This window comes from Protopterus annectens, chromosome 7.part0 (genome assembly GCF_019279795.1).
Source record: "Protopterus annectens isolate FY-2018-M chromosome 7.part0, PAN1.0, whole genome shotgun sequence".
Classification (NCBI taxonomy): Eukaryota; Metazoa; Chordata; order Ceratodontiformes; family Protopteridae; genus Protopterus; species Protopterus annectens.
In genome coordinates this window covers 1,229,484,359-1,229,502,386 of record NC_056739.1, presented here as the reverse complement: position 1 = coordinate 1,229,502,386, position 18,028 = coordinate 1,229,484,359, and the positions used below count along the sequence as shown (strand labels likewise).

General features: G+C 36.7%; 1 protein-coding gene across 1 annotated transcript in view; it reads left to right on the top strand.

The window, feature by feature from the left end:
* Positions 1-18,028, top strand: part of LOC122806987 (semaphorin-3G-like) — a 634,544-nt gene that overhangs the window by 308,118 nt on the left and 308,398 nt on the right. Inside the window, exon 3 of the mRNA XM_044077853.1 lies at positions 15,242-15,304. Coding sequence (XP_043933788.1) covers positions 15,242-15,304 — 63 coding nt within the window. The remainder of the gene's footprint in view (positions 1-15,241; positions 15,305-18,028) is intronic.

Below are 18,028 nucleotides of genomic sequence, written 5' to 3'. Positions count from 1 at the left end.
CTACCCATCAAACCCTGGCACCCACCTTCCTGCTCCCCTCCCTGATGTATGGTGCTCTGTTCACAAATTTCCACCTCGGCTTATGATCCAAACTTGAATCCTGCTACCACAAAATCTGTAAATTTGCAATGAATTAAAAAAACTCATCCCACCACTGCCACTCCCTCCTCACCCTCAATTGGCTTGAACTCCCCAACTACCTCAGTTACCTACAACTCACCATTTCCCACAAGCTCATCTTTAAACCCACAAACTACCCATCTCTCACTACATCCTTAAAACCCTATATACCCAACCACCAACTCAGATCCACACATCAAAATCTCCTTCAGGTCCACAAACCAGCATGACCTCCTGGCCACCTACTACTGTCCTTCTATTTAGCCAAGCAGTGTAACACTCCCACCCCCACCTTTGCAACCTTCCAAACCATACCAATTTCAAATCTCAGATATTCTCTCATCTATCAGCCAAATGGGAATGCCCATGTCACGCTACAACATAAACCCCTCTCCACCCAATCTCTTTTTACCCTGCACTGAAATCATTACCATTTACCAATTCTATTGCTTTATCTCAACCTAAAACAGTCTCGTCCTACCAGGGACTGTTTTTCTCTCTGCTATCTAATGTACTATATTTCCATAATCCAATTTTTTTGTACTCTCTCCATGCAAAATGGTCCACCTAACCTGCAAAGGGCTAGTAGCTACTTGTTTAATGTTTACTTACAAAAAAATGTCTTTTTCTGCAAATTTTCACTTTACCTAACCTCCAAAGGGCTAGTAACTTTCTGTTTAAATGTTAAATCACTAAAAGCTTATTACATAATGTGTTATATTTCCGTAAATGTTTTAATTGTTCTGTACAAATCTTTGTTATTCTTTTGTAACATGTAATACGTAACTTGCAATATTTGGAGTTTTTCTCCCTGGGCCTCCACTGAAAAATAAATAAATATATATATATATATATATATATATATATATATATATATATATATATATATATGTATATATATTTGCTAACTGTACATACATACAGATGTATGTTTTCCTGATAGGGCCTTGGGCATGGGCATGGACTGAAATGGGTCTTTCTGGGATCACTCCATCATCCAAGTTAACAAAAATAAAATAAATAAGTAAATAAAATATGTGTGGCTGTTAAGTATTATGACTTGTTTCATGAGTCGATGTGACCCAGTCGCATGCCTGCTAAGTACTGATAATCACTGGACAGTTCCAGAGGCAGTGTCACAGCCATGCCAACGTGTACTTTTATTTATTTGTATCTGTAGATCAGGAAGGTCCAGCTGGCACCAGACATAGTGCAATTTAAGCAAAATCCATGGGAGTGAAGCTTCAGTCTTGGCTTATAGTGTATAAGCAAGGGTGTATCCAGGCATACTCATTGTACTCAGCTAAGTACATTGTTGTTTAAGCAGCCCTGAGAAACAGTGTCATACAGTTACACACTTGAAACCCAGCCTCCTCTTATTTATGTAGGAGGCAACAGATGAAAGTAATGCGTAGTGTTGTGGGGTTGCATTTGGAGAGATGGGTGCGGTTATGGAATATAATATGAGGAGGTCAGTAATATGAGGCTGTGGGAACAGAACAGTAATGCCTGATTAAATTTCTCTGAGCAAGACAGAATACATATAATTAGTTGAATATTTACTGTACTAGCATACAATAAACAATTTGAACAGACATGAGTACATATAAAACAAAAACACTGATTTAATGAGGTTACATACATATGAGGCTGTACTCATACAATACAATATATACAACAGAATGAATTAAATCAGTAGAATAAACATCTGATAGTGAAAATAGAAGTGCTATAACTTAGGGAACATCTAGACAGTCAGCACAATGAACAAACGTTTATAGATACTGCAAGTTGCCTGAGTTAAGGCAGATGTAACAGTAGAATATTTATGCAATAGTGAGGAAAGATGTGGTTCGAAAGAGAAAATGGATTGGTTTGATCAAAGATGATAAGAAAGGTGATGCAGGCAATGTAACAACAGACCTAGCAATGAAGTTCTGATGGTAAAATAGGAAAGAGAATTGTTTTCCTTCTATTTACTTAGAAAAACATTATTTTTGAAGACCCTGCGTTAGGATGGAGAATTAGAAGAATAAGAAAACACCCAAATTACATCTGCCTGTGACTTTGGTTAACTATCCAGATGGTAAACAAATTTATATTTCAGCTGATTTGATTTATTATAACAGGATTCAGTTAGGAGAAGTATTTCTACTTAGACCTACATTTTTTGCTGGGGGTGATTATGACTTTTTTAAACATTTTTACATGATGTCACAGGTTTTCTGCTAAACAATATGACTCATTACTTCCATCTTTCCAACACCAAATAAACTAAACAGCCTACCCCCCCAGTTGTCCTTGAACATTCTGAGGTGGGGAGGTATGCCGGGTCCTTGCATACCCTTTTCTTCCTTAATTTGCTGGTATGCACTGGAATTATAGAAGTGGGTATGCTTTAATTTGTGCCTCATAATGCAAATGTCACCTCCATACTATTGACGAACCATACAGAGAAACTGGCAGTGTTCTACCAAGTGATCAGTGGCATACAGGAACCCACATACATCAGAAAAAGGCAACCCTGCCTTCCATCCCTGAGTCCATTCAGATTATCAGTGGTATTTACCAATGTCCTGCTCTTGCAACAATGGAACAGGTTGATTAATATGTGTGTTTATTCTAGTTAGATTTCTCCCAAATATCCATATAAGACCTACACTTATTTCATGCAACTTCTTTCTGTAGACCCCAACTAAATATTTTGGAAAGTCTACAGAAACAATACCTTATAAAAAGAACTAGAGCTTATTTTGATCCATGTCTATTAAGAAGGGAATAAATTGTCTCACTAGATAAATAGATGAAAAGAAACACAAGAGACACAATATTGTGGAAAACATTTTCAAACGGATTTTAGCACACTGTAAAAAATGTTAGGATTCTGGTGAAAGAGGGATTAGAAATCTGAGAAATATAAATACTCAAGCATTATTGTGCAATGCTTCAAGGTTTCTTTATATTGTTCCTAACTACAGTTTGGAATAAGAACAAATTAAAGTGATATAAGAAGGAAATCAAGAATAATAGGTACCCTCATTATAGACCTTACCAAGAAAAATAGACCAGATAAGGTTGTGTGGATGTCAGCCTGTGAGCAGACATTTTAAAAGCTCAAGAAGACTCTTAGTGAAACCTCATGTATTAGTCAGTGCTGATTATAGTCAATAATTCATTGTACAGGTAGATGCTTCTCGGTACGAAGTAAGGGGTGCACTTACCTAAGTTTCCTCTGAGAGAGAACAGAATCCTATTGTGCACTTAAACCGCAGACTTTAATCCAGGGCAAAAACTTATGCAGCCATAGAAAAAGAGTGTCTGGGTATAGTCTGTACATTGCATAAACTACAGCCCTGTTTGTGTGCTAGAAAGTCCATTTGGTTATAGGCTATAACCCTTTAAAATGGCTACATAGAGCAAGTGGAAAGAATGAGAAGCATTTTAGATGGAGTTTGGCCTTCTTGTCCTATAACCTGACTATCCAACATTGATGAGGTAGTGTCAACAGTAATGCAGATGGGTTATCTAAAAACGTATTACATATGTAGCTGTTATATTCATATAATTTCATTTTACTTCATTACTGATTAGTTTGTAGTCTTTTTTAAAACTCTTTTTACTGTACATGTAGTTAACCTTATTCAGGATGCATGACATTTCTCTGAAATGTCAAAATAGCCAACAACACGAGTTGAACCCTAAATGGCTGAATGCAGAAATACATGAAAAAGAATGGAAAACAACAGTCTGAGATCACAGAACAACCGGGATTGGGGAAGTGGTTCATTCATCACTGCAGTGTGATTTTGGAGTTACTATATACAATTAGCATGGGAGTAAGCAGGGTGCGGGGGAGGGGGGGGTTGCCACCCCCTGCAAATAAAAGATGTTTTTTCTGTTTCGCTCTTTCTCCTATTTTGATGATTTATGTTTGTTCAGTTGTTTGTTAATTTGACATTTCACACTGATGAAATGTCATGAACCCCCTTATTCTGTGGGACACAATGCCTTCCTTCGTAAGTGTAAAACATGATAAGTTGCTGGTACAGTTTGAGCTGCACTGCTTTTCTCTTAACACTCAGAAACGCAGTCTTGTAATTCTCCATTTGTTCTAGCTGGTAGTCATTGCAACGGTTTATTGGCATGTGTTTTACTACAACTCTTCAAGTATATCTCTTCCCGATGCAGTATGTCCACACTATTTCCAGTCTATTATCACAAGACTTCATTACCTTTTCTGTGTAGCAACACCACAGAAATACTTGCAACATAAAGAAAAGAGTTACTAGCTTTGAAAAAACACCAATATCAAGTAAGTGGAGTAACGGGCAACCATAACAACATTCTAAAACTATTAACAGGAAAAAAGCGCAAAGGTTCCAAACCGGTAGTAGCACTCAACAGACTTTAATAAATACATGAACAGACATCCAAGATAAACGCTGACAAGCTCAAATTTACTTTTTCATCACACACCTTCTTCAGATAAAATTTCCTCTCCAAGCCACCACCTTTATACAATCAGCAATTAATCTCAATTTATATCTTGAGTTGTTTCAGTAGCACTCTCAGTCAGAACACAGTTAGATTCAAGGAATGAAACATTCTAAAACTGACAGTTTGGTTAGACATACAATGATTTCTACTCCATTTGACCATGTTCCATATCATTTAAACAATATACAATAATGTTCACATTAAACAGTACGCTTTTTTTGCATACTTATGCAACAAGATTTTTTTTTCAAAATTTTTTCCCACTGTACAGCTCATCATTCGCTACCAATAGCATTTTTCCTTGATGTCAGACATCTTCAGTTACATGACCCCCTGGACATAATGTAATATTTGTCCCATAGTCATAGACAAAATTAAAGCATCCAAGCACAGTGTCTGCATAGTGTCATAAAAAGGGAAAACGTATGCATTTATAGTGAATGTTTATATTGTGTTTGAAACAACCTCAAGACCACCGATTTTTCTAAGAAAGACCAACAACATCTTGCTCCATGCGATAACAATTTTATTTCATGCACGTCAGTAAATTCTAGTATTTTTCTTGCTTGACAAAGCGACATTAAAAGTTCTAAAGCTAAACTATTTCACACTGTCTGCTTTAAAGAGCATTTGTAGTTTTATGTTTCTTTAAAAGTGCATAACCTACAAACGTTTAAAGATTTGTCTTAATTCAGCAATTTACCTAGCAGCAGCATACGTAAAATAAACTGAAGCCTCTTTAATCTTCAGAAATACAAGTTGCTAATGCTCAGTTTTATGGAATACTGAAACCAATTAGCTGTTATCCTTTCCTTGCAGTCTTAGTAAGCCACAAGTGAATTATCGGTAAATGTCACCAAGGTACAAAATTAAAAGCAAATGTTATATATACTCATACATTTTTCATTTTACCAGAGCTGGTTTTATTATCTTTTTCATACGACTTTCCTTTCATGTAATTAAACTTATGATGAGTTTATTTACTTATTCATTTCTTTAAGTACATTTTCTTAACCTGACTATCCCTACTCAGCAGCAGCAACTGTAATGTCAAGAGGCTTAATAAATATACGTACAGCAAATGTGGTCTAACCTCCTTGAAGTCTATATTGTTGCTGAGTTAACTGGAACTTGTGCCAGCAGTGGGGATGGTGAGTACTCACACCACACAGTTTCAAGTTCATCTTTGACTGAGGGCAGGAGGGTAGCTAGGTGGGGTGAAGGGAGCAAAGTGCTAGGGGGCGCAATTGCATCTTTGGTACATTAATGGCATTCATTAATGTAGGTATTGAAACGGTTTGCTACACTTTAAAATTAAAGAAGAGCTTATTATTTCCCCCACAGCTGTACGGCAAACTCTTTTGTATAACTGTGGCAAGCAGTTTGCTATAGTTTAAGAAGACTTTTTTTCTATTAAAAAAAAATATCAGACCTGATTTGCTCTCATTATTGGTGCCATATCAGAGAATGGACTGTTTTTTTTTTGGGGGGGGGGTTGATTAGGAAAGGCAGCTTTTTTTTTTTTTTTTTTTAAACTGCGGAGGGGGCACCAGATCAGATGATGACACTGGAAATCAGAACAGCTAACTACAGACTGTACTGTGAGTGGATACCCACCCTGGAAGGAGACAGACTGTGCCACTGCATCACTGGACTGTGACTCGGGTATCTGTGTCTTGTCATCATTAGCCCCTATGAAGGTGCCAGCACAGGCCTGCCATTTTGCTCAAGTCTTTACATGAGAAACCATAGTGGCAGTCTGCTTTGTGCAAATACAACAAAAGGCACACTGGAGTGAACATGAGTATAAATGCTAAAGCCATGTCCTTTGGCATGCATGCCATGTATGTCCATGCAGCATGTCCCATACAATGCCAACTTACCACTGCTGCCATCCTGATGTGGTTTTATACCAGATGTCCTTATAACAATACATAGGAAACATATGCACTTTCGTCAGTTTACAATCTATATGTGCTGTGTTACTATATAGAAATCTGATGATATGATACTAACCTGGTATATCATACGTAGAGAACTTGAGACTCCATTCTCGAGTCAGTGTCCACTCCTCCAGGGATGATGCCAGAACCATTTACTCTATGCAGGGACTCCAAAGCCTCCTTTGGCCCTGTCCTCCTGCTTCTCTCAGGTGTTCCCTCCATGGCCAGCCTCCCAGCTGCTGTGGAACATGCGCTTGCCTTGACATGGCCTAACATGTCAATAACATACTTACAACAGTGCTGTAGTGTATAATTTCAGCCATGAAAGCATTTATGTCTTGGACTATTGTCTGCCACTCCCAATCCATGAAGGCTGATCATCACCCCATCTCCCAAGCAAGCATCATTCACTTAATTTAAGTGCCTGTAACAGGACATCAATTTATACAGGGCTGAAACTGTCCAGTCTCTGCTAGCCACCTTATCCTCTGTTCATTCAGATACCTGTGAACATGATTCAGAACTATAATGTGTATGTACTACTGAAACTGGTAGGGTTACAGCAAATGTAGCAAAAGCTGTACTATTAACACCATTATCACAGAGACAGCTATCAGAGTCTGACATTAAATACATTTAAGGACTGCTATGGGAAATGCCTACAGCAGGTGTACTTGCCACACATTTAGTAGTTTGGAGTTCCTTTGTGATTATTTTCTGCTGGCTTACATTTTGGTGGCTCCATTTGGTTGCTATATCCTCCCATTTTGTTGCATGGACATGCTTTATCGAATAATTGACACAGCATGTGTCATTTGGTAGTTTGGAGTTCCATTGGGATTATATGAATCAGTTATACTGGCTTCAAGGAAGCACAGTTGTATGGTCAAGGCCATGATCAAATGCAGACCATTAACATGAAGGTAAATGGCATCTGATATTTGCTCAGTGCTGTCATTTATTACCCAAATCAGCCCAGCAAAGAAAACAAGCACTGAATTTAATGTGTACTGCTAAAACTGAAAAGATTCATTTGTCAGAATGCTCTGATAAACTACAGTGACAGTTCGTAATAGCTGATGGGACAATGAAGGTGATAGACATAAACTCCCTTGCAGAACCGCTTCACCCAGATGGCAGAGTGTAATTACACACAGGTGTAAAAGCATAATCTCATTTTGATTCACCTTAAAATGCTAGATGTCCAAAACCCCTAAAAACTATGCATGCAGTTTCAGAAAGATAAACCATAATTCTAAACTTGAAGAAAATATAAAACATAATTTTGAATTTTGGAGAGACATCTAGAGACATTTGCATTAATTCAGACAACTACCGTCCCATTTTGTGTCTGTTGTAAATGCAGGTAATAATCAGATGATTTCTATACCCTCTTGCTTTGTAATACACATTGCTTGTTATACATGTGCTTCTTGATAAAATTAAACTTTTACAGGTGGTGCAACTCTTGTAATGTTATGTTTGACATAAATCATGTCATACATTATTGTCTGCATAAAGTTTACATTGTCAAGTTATTTGTTATACAGACACAACATCCCCTGTTGCTGGAAACTGCCTAACATAACTACTGTCTGCCATAGACTGTTTTTAGATAGGCATAATCATCTGTTACAGTTTCAAAGATAGCATTCAGGACACTGTAATGCACACAAGAACACTTTCTGTGGCTGAGGGCCAAGAAAATATAAAGAAATGCTGCCAGGGTAAATTAATTCATGCTAAGTGTCCATTACGTTGTTGGGATGCTACTGCTGCACAAGTAAAAGTGCATACTCCTTCATCTTGTTGAAGAAAAACACATAATAAGAACAATCATCAGTCATTTTGTTTTATGTACATTGTATTGCTGTGTTAAAGTACTAACATCAGAGTGAGCCATCATTTTTTGAGCTGTGTTATCTGTACCAAAACACTCGTGTCAGTTTCATCATCCTCTTAAAGCAGTATGTGTTTACCACTACTCAGTGTAAGGCAATGTTATCTCAGTACTAAAGAACTACTCTACTGCCAATGTGCAGTTAGCTGCATGGGGGAGGGGGTGCTTCTGCTACTTAGTGCAGATGCCCCATAATCCTTCATCTTCTTTTCTAACCCCCCACTCCCGTACCATCCGCATACATGAACATTCTACATGTTTTAACAAGGTCATCATCAATGAGTTTTAAATACTAAATTATAGCTTTATTGTTTATGTATTTCCATAAAATCTATGTCCTAGCAAATTACACTCCAAAAGTCAAGAATGTAGATGTAATAAAGATCACATCCCATATGAGCTGCAAGTCTCTGCACATATTTCACAAGGAATCTGTCATTTATCCTCTCTTATGGAAATTATATACTCTGTTCATTTAATGACACATTTGTTATGGAATTTTCACAAATTATTGTGAATGTAGTGCATATAAATGGACAAATGACATTTCATGAAACAATTTTCTGAAACACAAGTAACTAAAATTATAATACTGAAATGACTTTTTTACAAAATTAGGCAGTAGTCTTGAGGAAATGGGGTTCTTCTTCTGAGCTGATGTGTGAAAACATGATGATTATCCCCTTTAATAATGTTTGCCACTGAGATGTCTGAGGAATTATTTTATTTGAAAAAATACCAATTTGCTGTTTATCAATATACTGTGACGTTACCAAACTTCTCTGTTATTTTTATGGGTTATTGTTTGTATAAGAATATTCAATCTTTATTAACTCCTGCTGCTAATAAAGATTGAATATTCTTATACAAACAATAACCCCCTGCTGCTAGCTTGCGGTGGTGGTGCTGCGGCAGCATTGTTGCCTCACAGTAAGACGATGTCCGGTTCGATTCTCAGCTAGAGCATCTTCTGCATGGAAACATGCGTGAATGGGCATACCTTCGTTGAAGGTTGTGCGTCAGGGCTGGTAACTCAGCACGTAAAAATCAACTACCAATCATTAGCAGACTGGAGTTCCGCTGTGGCAACCCCTAACTGGGAAAAGCCGAAAGACACAACACAACATTAACTCCTGCTGCTGCAGGCAGCTACTTCACATGCTGCCATTAATTTTAACTTGCAAGAAACATTACAATATTTTATTATTTGCTATTTATACAAATTTCTAACTCACTTAAAGGTTAATATTTTAAAACAATAGATGTATGTCATTAGTTTTATCTCTTCTTAGAATCATTCTAATGAAAAACTGCAAAATTATTGTAGGTTGCACATCTTTTTAGAACAGTTCACACTACCACTCCTGTGACCAACTTAAATAAGCAACATTCCATGTTTTGAGATATTGTTTATAGAAATAGAACATCTTGCAGTCAATTTCGTTTTCACACATACAATTTGTATCACTGATGTTTTTACTTACATCAGTGAAATACTTTTTGTAACATATGTCTTACAGTATCAATATACCCAAAGTCATTCTTCAGGTAAAAACACACAACTACACTGCACCAGAGGAGTAAGGCTATGACAGTGATATGGTGCTTACTGTGGACCAGGCCATCCTCAATCTTCACTTGTCCTACTGTGTCACCTTCAGCAAGTCATTTAATGAAATGGCATTTTGCAGAAATTGGGCTAGGCTCCTCAAGTTTCTCCTGGAATGGATACCTAATAACTACCTTTGAATTATTATTAGACTGGAAAGGCTTACAAAATATGACCACCTCATCGCTGTGTTCCTTGCAATTCTAACATGCTTATATTTACAGATCTTTCTTCCCTACTCATTTCATATCCCCCAGATTAAAGATCAGGTACTGTATATACCATATACATTATGTTGTATTTCAGTTCAATTGCCTTCACAGACCCACTCATAATCATCAGTTTCTATGACGTAGTATGGATTTACAAAGGAGGCAAAAAAATGTACTTTTCTTAGCATAACAAACAGAAAATTTAAATGAAATGCAATTTTAAAACAGTACTTTCAGCTTTGTGTACTTTTGAAATAGTTAAATATGAGTGATTCTTATCCCTAAATATTTAAACTCTCTTACCTATTCACATAACAGACACAATCCTGACAGCACAGCTTGGATGGGAAACAACTTTAGATGCCAGTCTTACTTCCCCTGTAACACACCACAGACAGACTCTCAGAGCTAGACCCAATGTCCAAGACTCACAGACATTTGTAGCACAAGTACTAATAGTTCCACATGCAGGGAAAACTCCCAACAGGTTCATATCTAGACAGGCACAATACCCTTCAGCCAACATTTCTTTTTTTCAGGAAGACAACTCTCCTGCTCTAAAGATGCCTTCTTCCACTCAAAGATGCCCATTTCTTCTGTGTGGGTTTGTATGACTCCTTCACTGAAATGAGTCATGTGGTTAAATGAACAACTCTAGTCTGTACCCATCTTCTGAAAAAAGTGTGTCAGTCCCCATAACTCTTGCTATTACTATCATGAAGACTAGGGAGTCCAGCAGATGTGGAAATAACACAGAAAAAGACAAGGTTCCATATGGACCAAACCAAAGGTAGACCACCAGTGTGCTTTTTGCATGATCTCCCCCCACTAGCACTGTTGGAATGGTGCAAGGGAACATACGACTAAACGAGGGAATAAATATACTCCCAGCCACCATGTATACAATCACATCTGTTAAACTGAATTTATACACCTCATGGGAAAATCCAAGCTTTCATTAGTTTTTATTTATTTATTAATTGCTAATTCCAGCATTGTGCTAATTAAATGTGTCACAGGTAATATCAACCAATAACCAAAGCTAAGCTGTTCCATTTTATATCGACTGAGTTTTACAGAATATAAAATGGTACCAATGAATAGGGGCAGATTATGCTGTAAAACTGAAGTTTGACCAGACAGCTGTGACAAAATTTTGGGATGGCATACCAAATTACTAATATACATCAGATCAAAACAAAAGATAAAAACATTAGAAAAGATGAAACACATTGGCTTTAATGTCCATTGGACAGACAGGCAGACAAAATGACTGACAGAACAGTAGTTGAAGTACATGTTCCATTTAAAGTATTTATTTGTTTACTTATTTAATTTTACTTACCGAGAGAGTCCAACTGGACATGACAAACTTATGTGGGTGTCTTAGCAAAATTATTCAAAAGCATAAAATAAAACCGCAATTCAAATTTATAATGCATGGTAAATGTGATTATATATGGCACATTCAAACATTACAAAATAATAGTAATGCTTGATTAATAAAATGTTAAATAATACCTTTACAGAATTGGAAAATAGTAGCAATGTGAAGTCAATACAGTGTCAACGGTTTTATGAAACACAAGTAAAAACATCACACTGGTACAGACTGTGTATCATGCTGGCAATGGTAGAAATGCACTTTGACAATAAATAGCAGATATGCACTGTGTGGGAGAGGAATGCATGAATGTCCAGAACTGATACTGTAATACTGTGGCCAGGGAGGAAGAATACTAGACATAATCATAAAATAAACAAATCATCATTGTTTCAGTACAGTTTCAACATCCAGGTGTTTCCCTGGCACATGAACAACTGAAAGTGAGTCAAAAGAGTAATGTTTATGATGTCACTGGTAAGACACATTATTACAATTTAATCAAATCAGATGTGTTTCTTCAGTCTCAAGCAAGCAATCCCTGTTAGGGTCCTTCCAGCTGTAAAGACCAGATTATATTCTGTATTGGCAGCAATCTCTTCCTTTATTATTTTTTTTTAATATTACTTCAGTAATGATGTTACTATATACACAGGACTGAAAAAATTAACAATGCCATCAGCGGGACATGGATACCTAATTAACTGAAGTATAGATATGCATGACTGAAGCCAAAATGCAAAATTAAGGACAATTTCATCTTTTGTTTCCTGTATGAAATGCCTTGATTAACAAAGGAAGAACTCAGCTATATAATATTGTTTGTTTATGTCTTTCGGCTTTTCCCGGTTAGGGGTCGCCACAGCGGAACTCCGGTCCGCTAATGATTGGCAGTTGATTTTTACGTACAGGCTTGCCAGGCCTGACGCACAACCTTCAACGAAGGTATGCCCATTCACGCATGTCTCCACGCAGAAGACGCTCTAGCTGAGAATCAAACCGGACAGCGTCTTACTGTGAGGCGACAACGGTACCGCAGCACTACCACCACGGTAAACTCAGCTATATAATATTGTATATTTAAGAATTCAGGCTATTGTGAATTAACAGACATGCATAGGTGAAAATCCTGAAGAAGCTTATAAGGCTTGTACAGAATGTTTCCATATACTGTGTTTTCTTTTTTTCACTTTACTAATAATGGGCCAGTTTTATTAGGGGGGCATTAACAACAGCCATCTCCAATCAGGCATTTCATCATCTAGATGTGTTGTTATTAGACAGTGAGCAGAAGTATAAACAACATTTGGTATAATCAGGAAGTCCCTCCTACCCACCTTAGTAATGCCTGCTAACCATAACCCTATCCCAGCTCCTAACCCTTAAAGTGTAGTTTACCTTACAAAAGTCCTTTGCATAATGCCATCACTATTCAGACAAATTTGGGCTGAATGTAGGGTTATGGGGTAGTATACTGGAAAAAGACATTTGTTTCTTTTTTTCGCTGTACTGTGTTTTGCTGCTCAGTGTTTTCAATGTAATGAATCTTTGATGTGTTTATGTTGATGTTTTTTGTGTATATGTAAACACACACATACCAGCTTCAAGATCACAGGACTCACCTTCTTGGTCTTCTTTCCCATCACAGGCCATCTTCCAGGTTCAGGGTTCTGAGGGTTGACCAACTGCTTAGCGACAAACAGTAAGACTCCCAGATAAACTAGAAATAAAGATAACAGAACATTTCATTCACACACACACACACACACACACACACACACACGCACAAACACACTGCTTTTCCTGTCAAACCTCACCTGAGCTAGTGATTGCAGTATTCGGTTTGTAACTATGAAAAGTGTGAAAGTGAACAAAAAAAAATAAGAAAGAAATTCATATAAAAGTTTACTTTAAGAACTTAAGAAGAGTTAAGCATATTATAAGTCAAAAATTATCTATGAAAAAGGTCTCACTGTGATTAACCTTCCTAAGTGGCTATTAATAAAATATGTAAATAAAAAGTATCCAGAGTCATGTGTCTACAATTACCTTTGATATTATTTTATAACATTTCAGGACTGTCCTGCCAGCATGAACCCCCTTCCCACTTATTGTATTAATTTCACTAGGCAGCTTTTATGACATTGCATACATGACATTTTGTGAATTAGCACCTGCAATGAGCGTACCTGTGATGGTGCATTTGTGATGTGCAACATGGCTCAGCCTGTGTAACACAGTAACAGCGTGACTAGCTCATAATCCTCACCACAGGAATGCCGTAGGTGTAAAACTCATACAAGCACTCCTCTCTTCACTTCCAATCTAAACAACACATGAATGTCACTGCCATTACATGAACACATCCCTGTCAGTGCTCTTAAAGTTTGCTGGAAAAATATTATTGTATGACACCACACTGAGTTACATGGTGGGAACTAGATTTTGACAGCTCCCTAATGAAATGGCACTCAAAATGCCGAATGTTGACAAACTGAAAAAAAAACTAAAACACTGGAGAAGAGAGAATCTCAAAAATCTCTCTTCTACTCCTTTAAACTTCTTTTTGCAGGGAGGGCAAGCCTCCATGCACCCACCCAAACACATATATACCAACTCCAAGATTGCCATACCTCAAATAAAAGAGAATATTCAGAGAACTGGCATCTTTGACTTAATAAGTACAAGTTTATTCTTTATCCCATTCAGTTGTAACCGATTTAACTCTAGTGGGCCAATTTCTGGATTATTAGATGATTATCTTCCATACTATATAATATGGCATGGTATGATTACAATCACATCCACATTTTGAACTAATAATTACACACTCTCCCCTCCCCAAAAACACCACAGTGCCACTATCAATAAAGCCAAATAACCTTCCTGTTTGGCTAACAACTCTTCAGACTCCTGCATATAGAAACATATTCTTCCCTTACGCAAAGTTCACCAGAAAAAAAACTTTTCCTTTAACCTATGAAGTTATTCCCACATTGGCTCTGTCCTACAACCCCCTAAAAGAAGTTACATTGCACTAATTGTACATTTTCAGTTCCAGCACCTAAAGTAAGGAAATCTTTCCCTCTCCATCTAAAATATCTCTTTCTGTTAGTGCATATTTAAACTACAATTCAAAACAAATCTCCTGAAACAACTATAATGATTTTAAGTGCTTTTTAGCTGAACACATAAGCTAACCACTCTTATCCATGATTTCCATTAACTGCCTCATCTCATTCTTCCTCTGCTCAGCATTGTCAAGCCCACTGTCTATTGTTGCTTGAAAATACTTTGTATACTGTATAATTCCTTTCTCTTTATGAATTGAATGTAAGATGTACTTATTTCAAAATTTTTTTGACCCACCCAAGAAATACTATATAATTGATTATTGTCTTTTCTAGGTGAAGGTGTGCCACAATTGCTTTCTGCTAAAGTGTTTGTTGCTTTTACTCATGTATGTAAATAATTGTTCCTGTTTTGTAATCAGCAGGGCTATGCATGAAATTGTCTGAATAATGTCAGTGCAGTACCTTGTTAAACATAAATAAATATATATTTTTTCTCTTCCAGATTATCTGGACATCACCCGATGTTCAGCGTGAGGAATGTGTCCTTAAAGGAAAAGACCCAGTGGTCAGTATATGTAATGTTTTCTTACTTTCTATTGTTAGCACGTCAGCCTCTGCAGAACTGAATTACTGTGAAGACAAGTTAATTTGTGTTCCTTGTCTTCTGGGGCAGCATGAGATATGATTATGTATATTTGCATGCCTTGAGTCAGAGCAGAAGATGCAGTCTGAAATGCTGTGTGTGTGTGTGTGTGTGTGTGTGTGTGTGTGTGTGTGTGTGTGTGTGTGTGTGTGTGTGTGTGTGTTAGCTCAGGTCACTTGAGATATTTCTTTATATATATATATATATATATATATATACACATATACATATAGGTCTTTTAAAACCCAGAAATATGGCTAGTCTAGTTAAACAGTATAAAAAGAGATAAAAAACTGATCTGTTAAGAACCCCTGAGTGGGGAATGGGAGTCAAGTAGCTATATAATAGGCAAAACGGTGTAAGATTTAAAAATAAAAATCCACATGCAGACAGTCTGTGAATATGTGTAAACTGGAAGCAACATAATTCACTGATCCATAGTTTCTTATACCGCAATCTGACATAAGCAATATATTCAAAGTACAGCTTGTCCCTATAGTAGAACTACATGTACTCTGCCATTCCACTATAACTGCAGTACTGCACATGTACTACCTAAATGAAGTTGCAACAGCCTTGCACCGAGGATAATTGTTTTGTGAGGGAACTTTTGGAGAACATATGTGGGAGGAGAGGGTCCTTTTAAATACCATTTCCAAGATGACAGACATCAATGAAGATTCTCTTTTTTCCATTATTTCCCTTAAATAGCAGTGATGTACTGTGCAAGCGTTGGAACGTAAATCCCATACGTGTGCGCAGTGCATCAGTAAATGCAGAAGAATGCAGAATAATGTGGAATAACACTACAGTGCTGTTATACAAAGGCATTACTTAAGAAAGATAAGCAATTTCGGTACTTATGTATTATCGCAACCACACATTGTCAGCTTTCAAGGCATTCTCGGCAGCATTCCATTCTCACTGTAATTTCGTGTTGTTGAGAATGCTGTGAATGCTGACAATGTGTGGTTGTTATAATATGTAAAGCATAGTCTGTTAAAGTTTCTTCTACTACAATCACATATAAAAAATAAAGTTAGAAATGCTAAGAAAGCATTACAAAACGTGCCATTAATCAAGTGTTCTGTTTATATTTTAAACAGGTTTTTTTAACTTTAAAATACAGAGTTTGTTCTTTATATCGTTATAAATTCTCTTCTTAATATTTTGCATTGCTTGGTTATATTTTAGAAAGAGTATTGCCTTAAATATCCTGGCCAAACTTAATCTGGACAAGCTTAAAGTGATCACTACTCCGTATTATAACCATGCACTGACAGCATTCATGGCATTTTTGGCAGTACGTTATTTCATTCTCACTGAAATAACGTGCTGCCGAGAATGCCTTGAATGCTGACAAATGTGTGGTTGCGATAATATGTAAGTACCGCAATTTCTTTCTTAAATTTCTTAAATAATGTGATTGCACAATAGCAATAACCCACTCCTGGGTGTGGGTAATGCTGGATTTTGTGTTTTTTTTGGATCACTTGGGCTTTGCCATCATGATCAAACCACACCAACTGTAAATCCAGCATTACCTATACCCAGTCATGGGTTATTGCTCAAGTCACCATTGTTAATATCTGCACTACTTGTACAAAGGCAGCCAAAATTTTTATATGTGTGTTATGCCATCAGCATCCCTGTACTCTGCAGTGAAGGTTAAAAATTGTTACCATGTGTCAACATACTGACATACACACACACACACACACACACACACACACACACACACACACACACACACACACACACGTTCTGCTTCTTCCATGTAGAAATCTGTTATAAATGTATCAGAAAGCTTCAGAGATAAACATTTTACCATTTAATTTACTATGTTTAGCATATCTACACTGAAAGTAAGTAGCATTTCACAAATGTTAGGGCAGTGTTTTAGTACAGGACTATCAAACATTTTGTTAAAACACAGTAGGTCAAGCACACCTAGAAAAAACAAAATACTACTGGAATGTTACTGTTGGTCTACATAGGAGATATGTTAATGACCATACTCATAAGATGAAATTCATTCAGTAGCACTAAGTTAAGTGTTACAGGAAGAGATGTAATTAAACCATACTTTCCATCTGAAACCTAAGGGACACACCAATTAGATCTGGAGTAAAAGCTATTTTAAGTGTATATCTGGCATCATGGTATAAGGAAACATGTTACTTCTGTTAATTGCATAGCTCAGCCTCCTAGATGTTGCTAAGGAAACCTATTATTGACCAGTAGTATAAAGCTCAAAAGGTCACTAATCTGTTACCATGACAGCAAGGAGAAGGTTGGACTATGCAATAATTTCTGACAAGATATATGCACTCTTTCGTAATGCATGACAGAAGGCTTGCTTTTTATAAGTAAACAGCAACAGGTCCAAAAATATCATGTTCCATAAACTCTTAGAAGAATTAAAAAGATTTCAACATTTCAGTGAAAGTAAAAAAAAAAAAAAAAAAAAAAAAAAAAAAACACGTTAATGTGTTTTACTCAATATAAAATTAGATTAACTGTCATGAAATACCTCTGCACTACAAAATACTGTTAATTGCTAGTAAGTTCTTCAACTTTTATAAGAACCTTTAAAACATGTTTATACTTCACAGTTCTTTATTTTTGTTTTGGTATTTATAGAAT